Genomic DNA, 23,113 nt, shown 5'->3' with positions numbered 1-23,113 from the left:
AGCAAGTTAGCAACTGATGTGAAATTGCATCTTTCCTAGGCCTTTGTGGGCAGTGGTTAGGTGCTTAGGGCTTACAAGCTCTTGTAGATCTTCCTAAGATGAGACCTAAAAAATAGCTTATTTACTTCAAAATGTGAAAAGAAAACTACCAAGTTAACACACAGTTAACTGCTTATAAAACATAATAGTAGGTCATCTTCATTAATTGTTAGCATCATAAGAATTTTATTACTTTTCAAAATGGATTGTAAGCTTTCTCACTTGCAAGAACCCTCAGTATATATAATGATTGCCCCCCAGTTTATAGTCATTGATAAATTCAATGAGTTACTCGAAGCAAAATGATTTTAACAGCAAAGTCATAAAATTCTATCAATTATTTAAAAACCAAATAATTATATATCAAATATGATAAGAAAGCATTTTGTTTACTGTGGAATGGGGTCAGGTCTCTCAGAATAAAAGAATGTAGGGATAAGGTCTTAAATGATACTGTGTGAAGGTATTGCTGTTATGGTTTATTACAGATGTGCTTATTTAGACGCCTGCTTAGCTTCTACCCAAATTCTGAAGGCTGTTTTATTCCATTAATACCATGAATATGGAACGATTATCACTCAGAGTGGACCCCAGACCATTAATAGCTCTTTGTTGTTTTAAGCTGATCAGGCTGTAAGAACTTCGCAATTTTATTGTTTCTTTTGCCTGAACTTGAGTCTCTTTTTCAAAGCCTGCTTCTAAAACAGCACCCCTCCGTGCTTCTCTTTTGCTGCTGCTGTAGCTCTTATCTGCTGATGCCCAAAGTGGATGTTCCCAGACCGACTTTGTCCAAAATCAGCTTTCATCCCTGAGAATTTATGTAATGGACTTACTGCACACACACACACACACGCACGCACACACACACACACACACACACACGTATGTATGTTTCTGTTTTCTTTTTTGGTTTTCTTTTCTCATATCTTTTAAAAATTCTCTTGCTATGTCTGAGAGCTGTTAGGTACTTTAACGGAGGAAAGTAATTTACACTATTTTAGCGTATCCATGCTTTGACTTGTGGAATTAAACATCATGAGATTGTTAAGGAGTCAAGGCTCAGCCTTATCCAAGTAAAGCAGAGGGTTAACCATTGGTGCTTCCACAGGATCTGAGGCATATCACAGGCCCTTTGGAAGTGAGAGGATAATAGTTGTCTGTTCTCATGAGTCTTATATCTTAGGGAAGATAAGTCATGTAACTATGATCAGAATAAATCAGAAGAGTAAATGCTGTATGGAAGAGTTTTGCATAAAGCAAAAATGCCCAGGAAAATGAACCATTATTTTAAGGGAGAAAAGCTAATGGGAATGTAGCATTTGTTTTTCTTTAATGATTATTACATGTAAATCCTTTAGTCAAGCTGGATGATGCTGTTAATGTCGATGAGATAATGACTGATACTTCTACCAGCTATCTTCTGTGTATCTGTGAAAATAAGGAAAATGTTAAAGACAAAAAAAAGGGGAACGTTTTCATTGGACTTGTGGTAAGTACTTTGTAGGTGAAGAATGAATGATAGGGACTTCCCTGGTGGCGCAGTGGTTAAGAATCTGCCTGCCAGTGCAGGGGACACAGGTTCAAGCCCTGATCCGCGAAGATCCCACATGCTGCGGAGCATCTAAGCCCGTGAGCCACAACTGTTGAGCCTGCGCTCTAGAGCCCACGAACCACAACTATTGAGCCTGTGCACCTAGAGCCTGTGCTCTGCAGCAAGAGAAGCCACCGCAATGAAAGGCCCGTGCACCACAACGAAGAGTAGCCCCCGCTCGCCACCACTAGAGAAAGCCTGCACACAGCAACGAAGATCCAACACAGCCAAAAATAAATAAATAAAATTTAAAAAAAGAACAAATGATAGATGTTCAAGGAATCTTTAAATATGTGTAATCATGTATGGTTTATAATGAGGCTGTCTGATGGGTTGTGTCCTCAAGTAATTATACTAGAAAAATATTTTCCTCCCAATTTTATATGTTAAGTTACTAGTTATAATTTTCTCAGGTGGCTACTTGGCGCTCTGTGCTATGGAGAGATCCAGATAGTTTCTGTCCATGGGCTCTAGCAGTTTAGGGTTGAAGATTGACCCAGTGACAGGCATGCATGTGGACAGTGTACAGATAGCAGAATAAAAGTCAACACATGCATGGATAACAAAGGGTTTTACAAATTTCCTCTAGGGATTTGAAGTTAAACACAAATGATTATGGGATTGTCATATCTAGTTTAGAGGAAAGTTTGAGAGTTAAAGGGAAATGATAGCTGGCTAGTACAAAACTCTTTTTAGTAAGGATTAGGAATATTTATAACCAGTCTTCCAGGTAAGTATAATTTGTGAATCATAGTTTTATTGATCTTGCCTTCTGGCAATTTGTGAGCAGATTTGCCCATTTATAGACTTACTTGGACTCTGCTTAAAATCTTAGGTTTAAGGACCCTTTGGAACTATTAGGCTCCCTTGTTCTGTTAAGCACAAGTAGGATACTTTGCCTAATAATAACTCATTCTCTTTGTTTTTTGCAAACTTCTGCAACCAGCTACAATATCAACAAAAATTCTTACAACCCAAATGTCTCCAAAGTACCTTTTAATACCTCATTCTGACTGCATAACTTTGTGCTAACTTGACATTTGCTTAATCAGTAAGCCTTTCTCTCTGGACTTTGCATTACTGTTGGATGGCTCTAAATGATTTTTTTACCCTTGAGAAGCACTTTTTATCTAGCTGCAGGCAATTGAACCTACCTACAAATAGTAAGGTTACTTGCTTTTAAGCTTTATCAGATGTAATGTGCTATTTTATATTTACCTGGAACTCAATCTAAGGAGCAGAGCTGATAGTATACAACTCCTACTTTGTGCGGTTAGAAATATGCTCTGGCCTACTGCCAAAGTTAACCGTAGTGTATGAACTGGCATGCAAAAAAAAAAACCAAAGAAATGATAGTTTGCATCTCAGGCATTTTCTTGGGACCCATTCTTTACCTCACCAACCACTTTTGGGCTGATGACATCCAGAGGTCTGGTCCAGGCTGCACCTCTCTTGTGAGCTCCAGGCTCTTGCTTCCAACTCTTCATTGGACAAGGCACTCAAATTCAGTGTGGCTGAAACGGATCTCATCTTCCTTTACCCTGTTCTTGCTGGCTTTTTCCCTGTTGTGGTGAGTGTCACATGTTCCCCAGTCACTACCTAGGAGTCATCCTTTGGATACTGGTAGGTAGTCTGAAATCAAAGGCTTTTGTGTTGTAGTGCCACTGCCATCAGGCCCGCTACCATCAGGCTGGGCAATGCACAGCTTTATACAGACTGACTATGGGTTTATCAGTGTTACATATCACACAGAGTAGTACATGTTGCAGGTTTTATGACATAGACCATTTCTCTGATTTAAAAAAGCAGAGGGGAATTTATCTGGCTGATAAATTTATTACTTGAACTTCTGTTAATATATTTTGTAAAAATTTGGTTGTAGATTGGGAGATAAACTTATATGTGTATGCTGATGTACTTACAGTCAAGCTATCTGGCCACTAGAGAAGGCCTCTGGACTAGAATTAAGGAACTTCCTTGAGCCAAAAATGAGTGATTTTTTAAAAAGTTATAGAATAATCAAGGAAAAAATGCATAAAACAGAAATTTACAGTGTAATATTGAGACAACCACCCAGGTTAGGAAATACAGCACTGCTCACAGAAGGGCCCCTTCCCTCTGGAGGTAACCATAATCCAGACTTTAAGGTAATAATTCCCTTGCTTTTAGATACAGTTTTACGTCCTTAAAAAGTATATAAATGTAAATATATTGTATGTATCCTTTTGGGTCTTGCTTCTTTGTTTACCATTTTGTACATGGGATTTATCAGATATTACATGTGTTACCTTAGTAGTTTTTTTGTTATCATTGCTACATTGTATTTCATTTTACAGTTTTTTTATTCTTGTGGATTCTTTCCAGTTTTTGCTTGTACAAAGGATACACTGTCAACCTTTTTGCACATGCCTTATACATGTGCCTGAGTTTCTCAAGAGTATATAGGTAGGGGAGGAGTTGCTGAGTTATAGGATGTGGATGTTTTCAGCTTTCTTAGAAAATGCCAGGCAGTTTTCTGGAGAGGCTGTGTCAGTTGACTTTCCACCAGCCATCCATGAGTGTAGGGACTGGTTGTTTTTCCTCCTGTTAGCTCATGCAGTCTGTTACTGGCCCCATGCCTTTCGTAATTGTCAGTAGTGAGTAAGAGTGTGGCTTGTGGAGTCAGACTATGTGAATCTTGCCTCCACCACTTTATTGCCCCTTGACCTTCAGTAAATTACTTAATCTTTTTCTTCTCTTCCAAACGATGATCTTTTCCAGGTTATCTTGGCTATTATTGGCTTGGGGTGATGGAGATGGCTTTTACTTATCATAGTTGTTTCCCTGGATAGACTATGTACATAGTGTTTATCAGAGTTTGTTATATTTGATTTTTTTTGCAAAAATTATACTTTTTTTTCCTTCAACGTTTTTATTGGAGTATAATTGCTCTACATTGGTGCGTTAGCTTCTGCTGTATAACAAAGTGAATCAGCTGTATGTATACATATATCCCCATATCCCCTCCCTCTTGCGTCTCCCTCCCACCCTCCCTATCCCACCCCTCTAGGTGGTCACAAAGCACCGAGCTGATCTCCCTGTGCTATGTGGCTGCTTCCCACTAGCTATCTGTTTTACATTTGGTAGTATATATATGTCCATGCCACTCTCTCACCTTGTCCCAGCCCACCCCTCCCTCTCCCCATGTCCTCAAGTACACTCTCCATGCCTACGTCGTTATTCCAGTCCTGCCCTTAGGTTCTTCAGAATCTTTTTTTTTTTTTTTGGATTCCATATATATGTGTTAGCATACAGTGTTTATTTTTCTTTTTCTGACTTAGTTTACTCTGTATGACAGACTCTAGGTCCATCCACCTCACTACAAATAACTCAATTTCATTTCTTTTTATGGCTGAGTAATATTCCATTGTATATATGTGCCACATCTTCTTTATCCATTCATCTATTGATGGACACTTAGGTTGCTTCCATGTCCTGGCTATTGTAAATAGTGCTGCAATGAACATTGTGGTACATGACTTTTTGAATTATGGTTTTCTCAGGGTATATGCCCAGTAGTGTTATTGCTAGGTCATATGGTAGTTCTATTTTTAGCTTTTTAAGGAACCTCCATACTGTTCTCCCTAGTGGCTGTATCAATTTACATTCCCACCAACAGTGCAAGAGGGTTCCCATTTTTCCACACCCTCTCCAGCATTTATTGTTTGTAGACTTTCTGATGATGGCCCTTCTGACCAGTGTGAGGTGATACCTCATTGTAGTTTTGATTTGCATTTCTCTAATGTTTAATGATGTTGAGCATCCTTTCATGTGTATGTTGGCAATCTGTATATCTTTGGAGAAATGTCTATTTAGGTCTTCTGCCCATTTTTGGATTGGGTTGTTTGCTTTTTTGATATTGAGCTGCATAAGCTGCTTGTATATTTTGGAGAGTAATCCTTTGTCAGTTGCTTCATTTGCAAATATTTTCTCCCATTCTGAGGGTTGTCTTTTTGTCTTGTTTATGGTTTCCTTTGCTGTGCAAAAGCTTTTGAGTTTCATTAGGTCCCATTTGTTTATTTTTGGTTTTGTTTCCATTTCTCTAGGGGGTGGGTCAAAAAGGATCTTGCTGTGATTTATGTCATAGAGTGTTCTGCTTATGTTTTCCTCTAAGAGTTTTATAGTGTCTGGCCTTACATTTAGGTCTTTAATCCAGTTTGAGTTTATTTTTATGTACGGTGTTAGGGAGTGTTCTAATTTCATTCTTTACATGTAGCTGTCCAGTTTTCCCAGCACCACTTATTGAAAAGGCTGTCTTTTCTCCATCGTATATTCTTGCCTGCTTTATCAAAAATAAGGTGACCATAAGTGTGTGGGTTTATCTTTGGGCTTTCTGTCTTGTTCCATTGATCTATATTTCTGTTTTTATGCCAGTACCATACTGTCTTGATTACTGTAGCTTTGTAGTATAGTCTGAAGTCAAGGAGCCTGATTTCTCCATCTCCATTTTTCTTACTCAAGATTGCTTTGGCTATTTGGGGTCATTTTTGTTCTGGTTCTGTGAAAAATGCCATTGGTAGTTTGATAGGGACTGCACTAAATCTGTACATTGCTTTGGGTAGTATAGTCATTTTCACAATGTTGATTCTTCCAATCCAAGAGTAAATCTCCATCTGTTTGTATCATCTTTAATTTCTTTCATCAGTGTCTTACAGTTTTCTGCATACAGGTTTTTTGTCTCCTTGGATAGGTTTATTCCTAGGTATTTTATTTTTTTGTTGTTGCAATGGTAAATGGGAGTCTTTCCTTAATTTCTCTTTCAGATTTGTCATCATTAGTGTATAAGAATGCAAGAGATTTCTGTGCATTATTTTGTATCTGCTACTTTACCAGATTAATTGATTAGCTCTAGTAGTTTTCTGGTAGCATCTTTGGGATTCTCTATGTATAGTATCATGTCATCTGAAAACAGTGACAGTTTTACTTCTTTTCCAATTGGATTCCTTTTTTTGGTTTTCGTCTCTGATTGCTGTGGCTAAAACTTTCAAAACTGTGTTGAATAATAGTGGTGAGAGTGGGCAAGCTTGTCTTGTTCCTGATCTTAGAGGAAATGGTTTCAGTTTTTCACCATTGAGAACAAGGTTGGCTGTGGGTTTGTCATATATGGCCTTTATTATGTTGGGGTAAGTTCCCTCTATGCCTACTTTCTTGGAGGGTTTTTATCATAAGTGGGGTGTTGAATTTTGTCGAAAGCTTTCTCTGAATCTGTTGAGATGATCATATGGTTTTCTCCTTCAGTATGATAATATGGTTTATCACATTGATTGATTTGTGTATATTGAAGAATCCTTGTATTCCTGGGATAAACTCCACTTGATCAGGGTGTATGATCCTTTTAATGTGCTGTTGGATTCTGTTTGCTAGTATTTTGTTGAGGATTTTTGCATCTATCTTCGTCAGTGATAGATGGCCTGTAGTTTTCTTTCTTTGTGACATCTTTGTCTGGCTTTGGTATCAAGGTGATGGTGGCCTCGTAGAATGAGTTTGGGAGTGTTCCTCCCTCTGCTTTATTTTGGAAGAGTTTCAGAATGATAGGTGTTAAGTCTTCTCTAAATGTTTGCTAGAATTTGCCTGTGAAGCCATGTGGTCCTGGGCTTTCGTTTGTTGAAAGATTTTTAATCACAGTTTCCAATTTCAGTGCTTGTGATTGGTCTGTTTATATTTTCTATTTTTTCCTGGTTCAGTATCGGAAGGTTGTGCTTTTCTAAGAATTTGTCCATTTCTTCCAGGTTGGCCATTTTATTGGCATAGAGTTGCTTGTAGTAATCTCTCATGATCCTTTGTATTTCTGCAGTGTCAGTTGTTACTTCTTTTTCATTTCTAATTCTGTTGATTTGAGTCTTCTCCCTTTTTTTCTTGATGAGTCTGGCTAATGGTTTATCAATTTTGTTTATCTTCTCAAAGAACCAGCTTTTAGTTTTATTGATCTTTGCTATTGTTTCCTTCATTTCTTTTTCATTTATTTCTGATCTGATCTTTATGATTTCTCTCCTTCTGCTAACCGTGGGGTTTTTTTTTGTTTTTCTTTCTCTAATTACTTTAGGTGTAAGGTTAGGTTGTTTATTCGAGATGTTTCTTGTTTCTTGAAGTAGTATTGTATTGCTATAAACTTCCCTCTTAGAACTGCTTTTGCTGCATCCCGTAGCTTTTGGGTTGTCATGTTTTCATTGTCATTTGTTTCTAGGTATTTTTTGATTTCCTCTTTGATTTCTTGAGTGATCTCTTGGTTATTTAGTACTGTATTGTTTAGCCTCCATGTGTTTGTATTTTTTACAGTCTTTTGCCTGTAATTGATATCTAGTTTTATAGCATTGTGTTTGGAAAAGATAATTGATACAATTTCAATTTTCTTAAATTTATCAAGGCTTGATTTGTGACCCAAGATATGATCTATCGTGGAGAATGTTCTATGAGCACTTGAGAATAAAGTGTATTCTGTTGTTTTTGGATGGAATGTGCTCTAAATATCATTTAAATCCATCTTGTTTAATGTGTCATCTAAAGCTTGTGTTTCCTTATTTATTTTCATTTTGGATGATCTGTCCATTGGTGAAAGTGGGGTGTTAAAGTGTTAAAGTGGGGTGATTGTGTTACTGTTGATTTCCCCTTTTATGACTGTTAACATATACAGCACCTTATATATTGAGGTGCTCCTATGTTGGGTGCATAAATATTTACAATTGTTATATCTTCTTGGATTGATCCCTTGATCATTATGTAGTGTCCTTCTTTGTCTCTTGTAATAGTCTTTATTTTTATTTATATATTCATTTATTATTTTTGGCTGTGTTGGGTCTTCGTTTCTGTGCGAGGCCTTTCTCTAGTTGCGGCAAGCGGGGGGCCACTCTTCATCGCGGTGTGTGGGCCTCTCACTGTCGCGGCCTCTCTTGTTGCGGAGCACAAGCTCCAGATGCGCAGGCTCAGTAGTTGTGGCTCACGGGCCTAGTTGCTCCGCGGCATGTGGGATCTTCCCAGACCGTGGCTCGAACCCATGTCCCCTGCATTGGCAGGCAGATTCTCAACCACTGCGCCACCAGGGAAACCCAGTAGTCTTTATTTTAAAGTCTATTATGTCTGATATGAGAATTTCTACTCCAGCTTTTTTTTGATTTCCATTTGCGTGGAATATCTTTTTCCATCCCCTCACTTTCAGTCTGTATATGTCCCTAGGTCTGAAGTCGGTCTCTTGAAGATAGCATATGTACAGGTCTTGTTTTTTTTATCCATTCAGCCAGTCTGTGTATTTTGGTTGGAGCATTTAGTCCATTTACATTTAAGGTAATTATTGATATGTATGTTCCTATTACCATTTTCTTAATTGTTTTGGGTTTGTTATTGTAGGTCTTTTCCTTCTCTTGTGTTTCCTGCCTAGAGAAGTTCCTTTAGCATTTGTTGTAAAGCAGATTTGGTAGTGCTGAATTCTCTTAGCTTTTGCTTGTCTGTAAAGGCTTTAATTTCTCTGTTGAACCTGAATGAGATCCCTGCTGGGTAGAGTAATCTTTTTCCTTTTCGTCAGTTTAAATATGTCCTGCCACTCCCTTCTGGCTTGCAGAGTTTCTGATGAAAGATCAACTGTTAACCTTATGGGGATTCCCTTGTATGTTATTTGTTGCTTTTCCCTTGCTGCTTTTAATATTTTTTCTTTGTATTTAATTTTTGATAGTTTGATTAATATGTGTCTTGGAGTGTTTCTCTTTGGATTTCTCCTGTATGGGACTCTCTGCGCTTCCTGGGCTTTATTGACTATTTCCTTTCCCATATTAAGGAAATTTTCAACTATAATCTCTTCAAATATTTTCTTAGTCCCTTTCTTTTTCTCTTCTTGTGGGACCCCTATAATTCAAATTATGGTGCGTTTAATGTTGTCCCAGAGGTCTCTGAGACTGTCCTCAGTTCTTTTCATTCTTTTTTGTTCATTCTGCTCTGTGGTAGTTATTTCCACTATTTTGTCTTCCAGGTCACTTATCTGTTCTTCTGCCTGAGTTATTCTGCTATTGATTCCTTCTAGAGAATTTTAAATTGCATTTTTTGTGGTGGTCATCATTGTTTGTTTGCTCTTTAGTTCTTCTAGGTCGTTGTTAAACGTTTCTTGTGTTTTCCTCATTCCTGATCCATTTCCAGGAGTTTGGATTATCTTTTCTATCATTGCTCTGAATTCTTTTTCAGGTAGACTCTGTATTTCCTCTTCATTTTTTTGCTCTGGTGGGTTTTTGCCTTGCTCCTTCACCTGCTGTGTATTTCTCTGTCTTCTCCTTTTGTTTAACTTACTGTGTTTGGGGTGTCCTTTTCCTAGTCTGCAGGTTCGTAGTTCCCGTTGTTTTTGGTGTCTGCCCCCATTGGGTAAGTTTGGTTGAGTGGGTTGTGTAGGCTTCCTGGTGGAGGGTACTGGTGCCTGTGTTCTGGTGGGCAGGACCACATCTGGTGGTGTGTTTTGGGGTGTCTGTGAACTTAGTATGAGTTTAGGCAGCCTCTCTGCTAATGGGTGGGGTCGTGTTTCTGTCTTGCTAGTTGTTTGGCATGGGGTGCCTAGCATTGGAGCTTGCTGGTCGTTGAGTGGAGCTGGGTCTTAGCGTTGAGATGGAGATCTCTGGGAGAGCTCTCACAGATTGATTTACATGGTGCTGGGAGGTCTCTGATGGACCAATGTCCTGAATTCGGCTCTCCCACGTCAGAGGCTCAGGCCTGACAGCCTGCTGGAGCACCCTGAACCATCAGCCACATGGCTGGAGAAGATGAGCTGTGAGTTGGGTGTCAGCCACTGCCCTGTTGTAGTTCTGTCTCAGCTGTCTCCAAAGGTCACCCAGATACCTTGGGTTATTCCACCATTCCTCAGAACTTGCATATGCCAGTCTGGGATTTGTAGATGTCTTCCTGTTACTCTTCATTGAAATACCTTGCATTGGTAGTGAGAGATATGCTAATAGTGTTAGTTCTCTTCAGTTCAGAGACTGGGACAGTCTGAGCCTTCATGTGGCCAAGTCAGGAGCAGCTGGCCAGCGGTCCCAAAGTGATAACATGTCAGATTCCAAGAAGGCTTTTGCAACTAGAGAAAGCCCGTGTGCTGCAACGGAGACCCAATGCAGCCAAAAAAAAATCTTTTTAACTAAAAAATCCAAAAGAATGTGACTCCAATAAAGAAATTAACATGCCAGAAAGAAAAGCTGTGTAGTGGATGCTGTGGTGAGCCACCCAGACCTCGCCTTCAGGACAGACATTCCCATCCCCCCTATATTTTTTATTTATTAATTTTATATATTGAAATAGTACCTTACTCCTACTGTGGTGGCCATGTTTCTAGAAACATATCACTTCTTACTCTCAGTATTGGCAGCCACTATTTGTACAGTACTTTATAGCTTAGAAGGTGTTCATTTATTTTCTGATTTGACCCTTACAATAACTCTGTGAGGGAAGTAGGCTGGTTTATCCCCAGTTACAGAGAATGACCCTGAGGCCCAGGAGGGTTTAATGACTTGTCACAGTCACTCAGTCCGGTGTGTTAGATCCAGGACTTAGTTGGACTCAGGGTGTCTCTCTAAAATCCCATCTAGCATAGTTTAGATTGGTGAGTCTGACTTTTTATTTAAGAGTCTTGGAAAGCAGACAGGTTTTCAAACATTTTAGAAATGCAAGTACATACTTGTGAGTGTCGTCTTTACTATTTCCACATTTATTAATGCTGTGTCATAGTTACAATGGGGAAAATATATATATTTTCTGTGCCATTATATTTTTGTTTTTAGGGGGTGCAGCCCACCACAGGTGAGGTTGTGTTCGACAGTTTCCAGGACTCTGCTTCCCGTTCAGAGCTAGAAACTCGGATATTATGCCTGCAGCCAGTGGAGCTTCTGCTTCCATCAGACTTGTCAGAGCAAACAGAGATGCTCATCCACAGGACCACAGCTGTGAGGTGAGTTGGCACATTGCTGGAAAGTCATGTTGATTCTGAAACTTAGATCTGATTCCCAAACTGATAATAAAGTTGTTAAAAATGATTTTTCTTTATAAAAATATTTCATCAGTAGTAGTGGAAATTCCGAAAAAGAAAGCCAAAATGACCCTTAATGTCACCTTAATGAAGGCTTTTAGAAGTTGCTCTTTTTAAAGGGGGTTATGATATTTAATGAAATTATTTGAAATTAAAGGGTTTATGATATTATTAAATGATACTATTTGGTAATTAATCTTCAGTTTCTGCAGGTAATCATTTCTTAGAAAGTTTATATAATTTTGGAAATGCCTTATTTGTGCTGCAAGTTTCAATTTGTGGCTGAGTCCACTAGTTAAATTTACTAGATCTCTGGTCACTCCTCTTATTTATGAGGCAGTGTGCTAGGCACGATGGCGTATGGAGGGAGAAGATGTGCTTGTGATATGTGTCTGGCAGAGTTTATAATCCAGCGGGAGAAGCAGATGTGTAGAGACCTAACTGGATTCCCAAAACATGATGTATTGCATGACAGACATGAAGGTGCCTAGGTGAGAAGATTCTGTACTGTTACCCAAGGAGTTTGGTGGGAGAAGAGACTGAAAAGGTGGGCTGGGGCCCGGGTGAAGAGGACTTTATATATTGAGGAATTTGGACTTTAGACCAGGCCGGAGAGCCCACGAAGATTTATATTTAATAGGTTGACAAATCAGTTGGAAAATCAAATTAATTGATTCAGTGAAGTTCTGTATGTTTCTTTGTTCTTCGAGTTAAATGTTCCTTTTTCATCTGACTTGAAATTCTTTCAAAGTAGCTTTCAAAATATGTTTTTCTGATTGTAACCCTAATCCATATTCATTTAGGAAAAGTTGAGAGTTAAAAAAAACCCCATAAAAATAACAAGCTATAACTCAGAGATAACTACTGTTAAACATCTTGGTGTATTATTTCTGGGTATAATCATTTTTTGTTTATAAACTTTGATTCATGTTACAAAATCAGTTTTGTATTCTGTTTTTTTTTAAATTCCCCATGTATTTTTTTACTTTATTATGGAAAATTTCAAACGTATATGAAATTATCCTGAATAGTTTAGTGAACCCCATGAATCCATCAACCAGCTTCAGTATTTCTCAACCAGCCAATCTCATTTCATCTATAACTCTACGCTCTCCATCCCTGGATTATTTATCTGAAGCAAATTCTAGAGAACATCATTGCATCTGCCAATATTTCAGTCAGTATTTATGAAGACAAGATGACTACATAACATTCAGTCATATAAGTGGATCATACAGTAATTTATCTATTCCCCTTTTGTTAGATTGTTTTCATTTTTTTCAGTATTACAAATATTGCTATGATGAATATCCATGCATAGAAATATTTGTGTGCATTTCTGATTATTTCCTTAAGCTAAATTCCTGAAAGTGGAATTAATTGGTTAGAGAGTATAAACATTTAGGAAACTCTTGATTGCTTGCTAGAGTTGGTAATATTAAGTTATACTTCTACCACTGTAGTATAGGTAGGTTGTTTGAGCCCTTGCTAGTATGGGAAGTGATCACTGAAATAATTTCTGCCAATTGGATAGACGAAAAATTCTGCATGAATTCCCCTTATTTTGTTCTTAATCCTTTTCTGACAGTGTTCAAACTTGGATAATTAAAAGTCAGACAAGTAGACTTGATAAGGGATGCTGCCTTTGGAGGGCTAAAAAAGTTAATAAAATCTCTAAAGATTTTAAAGATAGTCTTCTAAAACTATATTTCCCATATTTTATATCTTTGATTTTGTTAATTTTCCTTCATACCTGAGTGTATATTTGATTAAATTAGATGTAATTGAGATTAAAATTGATCAGTTGAATCAACACTCTCATTTTTCTGATTTCCACTTATTTTTTAGCTTTCATTTATTTATTCTCATAATTTATGATTTATTTTTAGTAGAATACTATGATTCAAACCAGTACTACTGAACAACAGCTAAAAATGAAGACCACATTAAGATTTTGAAACAGCACATCATTTAGAAATCTTTCACACAAGATATAATGCTCAACAGACAAATGTATAAATTAATGTAGACAACTGGAAGTTCTTCAGTTGGCATAGATTATCCCATTTTGGTGACAAACACTTTTTTAACTAGATAAAATATTTGAGACTATATTATCATATCTCATACCATGATTATTATTCATTCTCAGAAAATTGGATATATTCAATTCTAGCTACAGTATAATCACAGCATTCTAACTAGAAAGTCTTCTTTTTTTTTAACATCTTTATTGGAGTATAATTGCTTTACATTGTTGTGTTAGTTTCTGTTGTATAACAAAGTGAATCAGCTATATATATATACATAGATCCCCATATCTCCTCCCTCTTGCGTCTCCCTCCCACCCTCCCTATCCCACCCCTCTAGATGGTCACAAAGCACTTATTTTTATAAAAAAATAAAGGCAAAATTCAATAAAACATTCCACAAAGACATTGCCAAAATGGAATTTTTTGGCTGGCAAGCCTGGGGATGTTCCTAAATGTTTACTCATCAAATGAGATTCAAAAGCCATTTGGCATACCAAAGATAGTTTGGGTGTCATATGTGGGTTTTACCAAATTTGATGACTGCCTTTGTCTTGTTTTATTTTGTACTTTTCTGGTTAGCATTGGGAGTATGTAATTTTTTCTGTGTGTACTAACCACATGTAATTTTTTATTTTATTCACATAATGGACTAAACACTCAACAGTTAATCCACATTTCTGTGTAGTCTAAAGCTGATCCATATCTAGGTGTAGAATGGAGCAATAGAGATTCAAAAGTCAAACGGTCAAGCAGTGTGGCTCTTGTGACATAGGGTTTGGGTTCGAAAATTGGCTTTCCTCGTAGCGACTTTGGTTGAATTACTCAATTGTGTTGTCCTTCAGTTTCCTTTTCTGTAAAATAGAGAAAGTAAGAGTGTTTACCTCATAGGATTGCTGTGAGGATTAAATAAGTTAAAGGCAAAGTGCTTGAAACAGCACCCAGCATAAAAAGCTCTCTATAGATGGAAGCTGTTCTTTCTGTTATTCCCATCAGCCATTATCTCTCTGAATACTGCCTCTCCCCTCTGCTCCGCTAGACCTCCTACTAGAGGTATGTTGGATCTTCATATTCTACTCTGTGCATGGCCCTTTACGGTGTCATCTCCCATCCACAGCTATGATTTTCATATGGTTTTTGGCCCTTGGGGATTTCCTTTTTTTTTTTTTTGAATCTCTTGAAAAAACATTTTTGATTATATATTAATTCACTATTTCTCTGTATTTTTAGTGTACTGCCTGGACCAATTAAGCCTCCATACTTAATGGTAGCATTCCATTATTTTTATGCTTAGAAATATCTCTCCTTATTCTGAAAACACTTACACAATTACTTATATTTTATTTTAGTCGATTTATTATTTTAAAAAAATTTTTACATTCAACTTCTAATTCACTTTTATTTTGCTTTACTGTGTGAAGTGTGGTCCTACCTTAATTTCTCCCTAAATGCTAGTGGGTCCACTTTAACATCCATAAAATTTAGCTTTTATCAACCTGAGATACAGTTCCTAGCCTTGTGTAAAAAAAAAAAAAAGAAGTTAGCAACGGGGATCGGGAATGCTTTTTTTTTTTTTGCGGTATGCGGGCCTCTCACTGTTGTGGCCTCTCCCGTTGCGGAGCACAGGCTCCGGACGCGCAGGCTCAGCGGCCATGGCTCACGGGTCCAGCCGCTCCGCGGCATGTGGGATCTTCCCGTACCGGGGCACGAACCCATGTCCCCTGCATCGGCAGGCGGACTCTCAACCACTGCGCCACCAGAGAAGCCCGGGAATGCTTTTAATTAGGGTATGAAGAACAGAGCTTGCCAAAACTCTGTTCCATATTTACTACCAGTAAATAACATAGCATTGAATTTTCAAGGAGAAAAGTTTGTTTTGTGTTTCTGGTGGTATCTTCTTCTTTGTTTTAAATAGTGATGGGTAGGTTCTTGAGTCTCAGATTTAGAATTCCTTTGTTTTTTCTTACACTATAAACCTGAAGTTAAAACCATCCGTTTTTGTCACTTAGTGGTTGATATTTTATTAATACTGAAAACATAATAAAGCTTTGTGAGAAAAGGCAGAATGTTTTGGAATTACAGAATATCCATTTTAAGTACGTATTAGGTTTTTTGTTTTGTTTTGTATTTTTTAACTTTGACCACAAGAGGTCTCCAAAGCATTTCATATACCATGGATAACAATTGAAAGACTACGAAAAGCTTTACTTTTATTTGTCTAGATACAGAATTAATTTGTATTGTATGATAATTTAGAGTAAATAACTATTAGTCAAAGATAGTACTAAGCTAAAGTTATTCTTTCTCAATAATGATAAACTATCAATTTTTCTTCAGTGCATTATCTTTTATAGATAATTTATGTAAAATTTTATGGATCATTTATGTAAAGTGTGTTTATAGATTTCAGTTTGGTTCTTAGAAAATTAGTCTTACTATATTAATTGTTATCTTTTCCATTTGTTGTAAGAATGTATACATTCTTACATTCTCTATAGAGAGAAACAAAGGGAAAGTAATGATTTTAAGCACTGTATTAACTGCAGGTAAGATCACTTTAGCTTAGAGATGTTATATGTTTATAAAACTGGTCAAGGGCTTCCCTGGTGGCGCAGTGGTTGAGAGTCCGCCTGCCGGTGCAGGGGACACGGGTTCGTGCCCCGGTCCGGGAAGATCCCACGTGCCGTGGAGTGGCTATGCCCGTGAGCCATGGCCGCTGCCTGTGCTCCGCAACGGGAGAGGCCACAACAGTGAGAGGCCGGCGTACCACAGAAAAAAAAAAGGAAAAAAACTGGTCAAGAGGAAAGGTATAGAAAACAATAAACAAATATTAATTAATATTTACTAGTTCTCAAAGAAACTGATTTTTGAGGCAAGTCAGATGAACAGAGCAGATGATGGTCAACTTTGAGTACAGAGAGGGAGAGCTTTCTGGGCCCTGACATAGCCAAGGAAGGCCTGTTGGAGGAGGTTGGCTGGCATAGGGGCATTTGCAGGACAGGGGGCTTTGAATTGGTAGTGGGGAGGGAGGACAGTATGTTGTGTGTGTGGAAACGACATGAACTCTGGGGCCCACAGGCTGGAAATAGTAGAGGAAGTGTGAAAACAGTGGGGAGACTTTTCTGTTTGGAGGAGAACTTTCGTGTTGAGAGTTGGGGGAAGAGAGAGTCAAGGACCTTAAAATCCAGCCAAGGGGTGTGGACTCCTAATGAAAGGCAGTTGGGTCTCTGGGCAAAGAATGGCATGATAAAAGAGAAGAGGCCTAGTGTGAGTGTTGAGATAAAAGAAATAAATAAACAGTTCCCATAAAAGAAAAAAGTGTACAGAGAAAAGGATAAGATCAAAGAATTTGGAGAATGTCAGTAGTTGGGAGTCGGAGGAAGAAGGATAGAAAGAAACATAAAGAGAGGAGATAAAGAGCCAGGTAGAGAACCAGGACAAGGTAGGGATATGTAGTTGTAGTCCATCTGTTGCAAATGATATGGTCAGTGGTGTGTATGAATTTTTTACAATATTAACTCTTAAAATTTTCTGAAGCTGCATGACATTTAGAAAATTATACTTGGCTAAAAACTAACAGTGACCAGTTGATACCATTTATCCATCTGGTGAGAAAGGATGTCTAGGTTCCCCCCTTGGCCTTTGCTAGCATGGGTGGAGTTGGACCACATTTTTTTACTGTGGTGTTTGGCTGGAGTAGAGTGGTTATTGTCTAAGAGTTTTCTGTCTTGCTTGGCTGCACCTTTCCTGGGTGTTTGGGGAGAGCAGGATTGTTGGACCTTTTTTGCCTGCTCCTGTTGGCCTTTCCCGATTGTCAGCTTCTTCACCTCCAAGGCTGGGATGTATGTGGCAAAAGTAAACTCAGGGGACTCACCTCTAGGTCTCGAGTTCCCTGCTGGTCTGCTTTCTGTCTGCCTTTCAGAGTGTCTTCTGTTTGTTTTATGTATAATGTCCAGGGAATTGTACTCAGCAAGAGAAAGAGGGAAAAGTGTGTTTACTCTTCTTTCCCAGAGCAGAAGTGCTTCTAATCAAGATCTTATTTTAGAGATTGTTCTGAGTATGAATGAACTTTGCTTCCTTGATATTACTTTAATTTAATTAAAATAAAATTTAAAAAGCACTTGGATTATGTTGATAATCCAATGTGCAAATCTTTACTGTAGTTTTGTACGTGGGGTGAGTCTGACTCAGGGAAAAAGAAAACTCCGTTTTCAAATTTTTTATAATTTAAAACAGTTTAAAATTTGTTTTGGTATCACCTAAAGTTTAAGCATGTTAGAATATTTTTAAAAGCACAACCAATGGGGAAAGTCCTTCTTCCGTTCTTTGGTGAATTAACAATCTGAGCAGACAAAAAATAACCGTAGTGAAGTTTTACCAGTCCTCCATCAGAGTGCTGTCACGAGGATTAAGTCATAGTAGCTTTTTATAAAGTTTCTCCTTTATTACTTATTACCAAAAAAAAAAAATAAGTATTTAAGTTAAAATTCGAAAAGAATTGAAGGAAACTCAAAACCAAGTGAATTCAGAGAGCCTGGAGAAGGGCATAAATCAGGTGTAGAGTCTTAGGTCAAAAGAAGAGTGGCCCTGGAACAGGGAAGGTTGGGAGTCGGTGACTCTGAGCCCTGGCCACCACTGGTGGAGCCGAGTCACACTTGGTTTACTTACTTGATAGAATTCCAAGCAGTTCACAAATAAATATTTTTTACTTTCATAGTTAAATATTTACTTAAGGTATATTAAAAATGTATAATTAGTGAATCAAACCTGTGATTTCATAAATTTTTATGGCATAGGAAGATTCTTAAGTTGGTATTTGTGTTGAAAAAACAGTGGGTTGGTTTACCAAAAACTACTGAGTTGTAGTAGTGATGTACTTGCAGATGTGGGAACATTCTTGAAGGTGGAGGGGGAATGCCTGAGGTAGGGGGAACATGCTGGAGCACACTTTAGGGGCAGCATATGTCATGTTTATCTGCTTCTTGTCATTTAAGTTCTGTATGAGTGTTAGAGCTAAATCCAGTATAAATGGGACCATTGCTTGAATGAAAAAAATCCAAACCAGAGTTTAAGAGAAATACAGGTGATGTATTTGAGGTCCAGAAAGGGCATTTAAGCTCCTTGGAGTTGGGCTCGTCTCCATTTTTTATAGTAGTTGACCTTTCTAATTGAGGTATTTTATTACACTTTCAAGTTTATTTTATTAATTTAGATAGCTGGCAGTAAATTCTGATTGATTATTCTTTTCTTATCCCTAAGAAATATTTGTATTGATAGATGTTTGCAGTGGATTCTCACCTTTTGATCCATCCTCTAATTTGCACGTTATTATTCATCCATCCATCCATCCATTCATTCATTCTTAAAAATATTCATTGTGTGCCAAGCTTATTACTAGATGGTGAAGATACAAAAATGAGTAAGGTCGCTACCTTCCAGATTCTTACAGTCTACAGGGCTGGTAGTCGTGGAAACGAACAGTTATAACAAAAGTGCCAAATGTTATGGTCTTATAGAGTCACTGGTAGCATAAGAACACGAAGCTTTGTCTATGCAGTTAAGCGAGGCTTCCCAGAAGAGTATGCCAGAGTTGAGACTCGAGAATGACAGCCAGGCTGATGGGGGTTTGAGAGAGCGTGGCTTTCTCAGGGAAAAGAAACTAGTTTGGTTGGCTGACCTGCCAGGGTGAGTGTAGCAGCCTAAGGCAGGACAGATGTGGGGTTTGGAGAGAAAGATTGTATAAAGTGGAACTGAAAGAGAATCAAGGTTGGAACAGTGGAGAGAGAGCAATATTAAGGAGGGGTTGGATTAAGAGTCTCCTCAGAAAAAGGCAAAGAAGGGATGGCTCGTGGCAGAAACTGTGTCATAATAATCTTTTGTGTCCCCAGGACCTATTATAGTAGCTTGCATATAGTAGGTACTTAATAAATGCTTGATGAGTGAATGACTAAACAAGTAACTTTTGGAATAAGGAGAATAATGAATATTTCCTGTTTGTTTTTCTTAGGAAAAATGAATTGGATTTTATAAACGTGAAGGGATTGTTGTAGTAGCTGGAAATTCGTACAGGATATATGATGGTAAATGTGTATTTAAATGGTATGAGGATAGCCAACTCATTTTGGGAAGACCATATTAATTTCCTATCATTTGACAGCAAGGTTCCAACCTCATCTCTGGCACTTGAAACTTTTTCTACTGTGTTGCTCATAGGAAATCTTTTTTTTGTTTTTTTCTCTTTCTGTTCTGTTTTTCTTATTTTCTTTATTCCTTGTTTCTAGAGTAGAAGACAAAAGGTAAAGTTGGCTCCTTTTTCATTCTGTTTCATTATGTTTATTATGTAATAATTTTCACTTCACTATTTAGAAAATTCAAAATTAGAATATTGATTGTGGTAGTAGATATGGTAGTGGATTAAGTAGCAGAAATAAATCTAATACACAGTAGGAAAATGTGTCTCAAGGCAAACATTTAAAGAGGAAGTCTTAATATATTAAAAATCTGTTTTATATTGATTTCCTTTTAAAAATTATATTAATTCCTTCTCTGGTAGAAATGCCATTGTATTTTCAGTAGTTTTCTTGGTGCAGATAGTTTTTACATCTCTAGCTAGGACTTTTAATGGGTAGCACTTAAAAAAATTTATATATTTATTTATTTTTGGCTGCATTGGGTCTTTGTTGCTGCACACGGGCTTTCTCTAGTTGCAGCGAGTGGAGACTACTCTTCATTGCGGTGTGTGGGCGTCTCACTGCGGTGGCTTCTCTTGTTGCTGAGCACGGGCTCTAGGCACGCGGGCTTCGGTAGTTGTGGCTCTCAGGCTCTAGAGCGCAGGCTCAGTAGTTGTGGCGCAAGGGCTTAGTTGCTCTGCGGCATATGGGATCTTCCTGGACCAGGGCTCGAACCCGTGTCCCTGCATTGGCAGGTGGATTCTTAACCACTGTGCCACCAGGGAAGTCCTTAATGGGTAGCACTTTTAACTCATATATATGAAAATCCAGATTTTAAAACACAATAAATTAATAGATATTCTACAAGAGTGTTTGCTGTATGGTTTATCTAAATAGTGAGCGTCTTTGTGCATTTTCATTGAGTGTAAATCCTCAGGAATATCTCTATTTTAAAAGAATAATGGGGTGTACATGTTATAGGTTTATTGATAGTAGTCGAATAGGAAAAAACAGAATTTGAGGAGTCTGGAGGAATGATTACTACAGAGAACTCCCAAGGTGGGGCCAGTCTACTTGAACAGAAAAGTTGGGAAGCAATTGTGTGAGATGTGCAGAATTGTTCTACTACTTTTACTTGATTTTTGTAAATCACCTGTTTGTTTGGGCTTGGAGATTTAATTTCATAAAGTCTCCTAATTAACTAAAACATTTTATTCTGAAGTTACATGATCACCAAGGTAATTAGTGGCAAAGCCCACTAGATCTCCAGTCCTATTTGATGTTGATAAGTCCACCTCCTGCCATCATTAAGATATAACCTAATAGCAAATATGAAGTACAAAAATCTCCATAATTGAACTCTTTAAAAAGGTAGCCATCTATCCTTAGGATCTCTTCAATTATTTTTCTTCCCTCTCCCTCTTCATAGTTCAAAGATTCATTTCACGTTCTTCCCTTCTAACAAAGCTTCCTTTCATTGTCTACCTTAAACCAAAACCTTGGTTCAAAGCGCACCCCGCCTCCTCCCCACCAGGCTTGCTTATGTCAGAGCCTTTGTGGTCGCAGACTTATCCATTAGTCTTTTCAATGACTCCTTCCTGTCAAACCATTCTGCTGAAAGGAGATTTCTTACTAATTTCCATTATTTTTGTTGATTACTCTGAAATTATTCCCTTATCTCTTATTTTCAGGCCAGGAAGTTCTTCTCCCTCCCATCCTCTTTTTGTGAATTCTTTTTAACCACTAACCCAAGTCTTCATCCCTAGAGCAATAAAAGTCTGTGAAGTCCTGGCTTGCCTTTTCCCTCAACCATTTTTCTTCTCTACCTCCCTTTCCCTCTTCCCTTCCTTACCCCTCCTCCCTTCACCTTTTTAAAGAAAATACCTGTCTAGTATTTGATTCAATATATAATTTGATTTAATATACATAATGCTGAGGTTGATGGCGTTTCTCCAGGCTTGCTTGGGAGCCCCTTCACACAACAGCAGCTCAGAAAACTCTGACAAGTTCTTAGGACTCTTTCCCTCAGCACCATCATGAGCTCTTTCTGTTACTTTGTACCTTCAGCTCTGATCCATTGGCCATGCTGAGCTGGGCTCTCCATCTCAAGGGAGTGGACATGGGCCCTGAACACACTGTACTAGATTGTGTACTAAATTGCCCCCAGCCCTAACAGGAAGGCTGGTGGAGAACAGAATTCATGATGAGTGGATCTCTGTGTCTTCCCTGATGGTCATGTTGGACCATGACCACACCACAGGGTTAGTCTTTACCTGGTGGGGCCATTGAGATCAGGAGCGTGCTGAGTATCACATGACATCTTTAAGATGGTTTGTGTCCAGCCAGGGAGGCCTGCACCTGACCCACCCATCAAGGCAGTGCTTTTTGAGCTGTGGTCACAAATCATTAGCGGACTATGAAGACAATCTTATGGGTTGCAATTACCACTTAAAAAAAAGGAAATACAATAGTGTGGAGTCAAAGATAGATGGGTGCGTTGTATGTAATAAGCTAAGTATTGTTGTATGAAACTTTGTTTTGACATTTGCTGTACATCCTAATCATGATTTAACCCAAGAAAAAGTTGCTTCAAAGACAGATTGACTTCTGGTCATTCCTGTTAACAACAAATCAGGTAAGGTATACAAAACACATTAGCTAAATAATGTTTCCCTTTCCATTCAGTTTCATAAACAGTTATTGTACAGTTACCCTGGATCTTCTTGAGATTAGAAGATCCATGACCTTTGCGCATTAAAGGCTACCAGTCTACTTGGAAAGCCAGCACCTATACAAATCGCTGCAGTACAAAGTAGATTATGTAGTGTGTGTGATAGGAAAGCAAACTAAATACTGAGAGAGTAATTGAGAGGGAGAGGATAATTCTGTGTAGAGCAACACTGCTCAGTAGAAATGTAATGTGAATCACATATGTAATTTAAAATTTTTGGTAGCCACATTAAAAAGTAAAAAGAAACAGGTGCAATTAATCTTAATAATATACTTTAATTCAGTATACCCAAAATATCATTTCAACATATAACTGTTACATCCCTTTTTATATATTAAATCTTTACATTCCTTTTTACAAAGTTTTCGAAATCCAATGTGTATTTTACACTTACAGCACACTTCAATTCCAACCAGCCCTATTTCAAGTGCTCAGTAGCTCCGTGTGATTAGTAGCTGCTGTATTAGACAAATGCAGTTTTATGCAATGTAGGGAAGCATCATGCAAGAGAAGTCCTAGAAGGAT

At 38.0% G+C, this 23,113-nt stretch overlaps 1 protein-coding gene across 1 annotated transcript in view; it reads left to right on the top strand.

Annotated features, from left to right (window-relative positions):
• The window catches only part of MSH3 (mutS homolog 3), a 180,989-nt gene that overhangs the window by 19,580 nt on the left and 138,296 nt on the right, over window positions 1–23,113 (top strand). Inside the window, exons 7-8 of the mRNA XM_060009221.1 lie at window positions 1,385–1,528; window positions 11,413–11,579. Of these exons, the coding sequence (XP_059865204.1) occupies window positions 1,385–1,528; window positions 11,413–11,579 (311 nt within the window). The remainder of the gene's footprint in view (window positions 1–1,384; window positions 1,529–11,412; window positions 11,580–23,113) is intronic.

This window comes from Delphinus delphis, chromosome 3, assembly GCF_949987515.2.
Source record: "Delphinus delphis chromosome 3, mDelDel1.2, whole genome shotgun sequence".
In the NCBI taxonomy this organism is placed as follows: Eukaryota; Metazoa; Chordata; class Mammalia; order Artiodactyla; family Delphinidae; genus Delphinus; species Delphinus delphis.
This window is presented reverse-complemented; position numbering and strand designations above follow the sequence as displayed.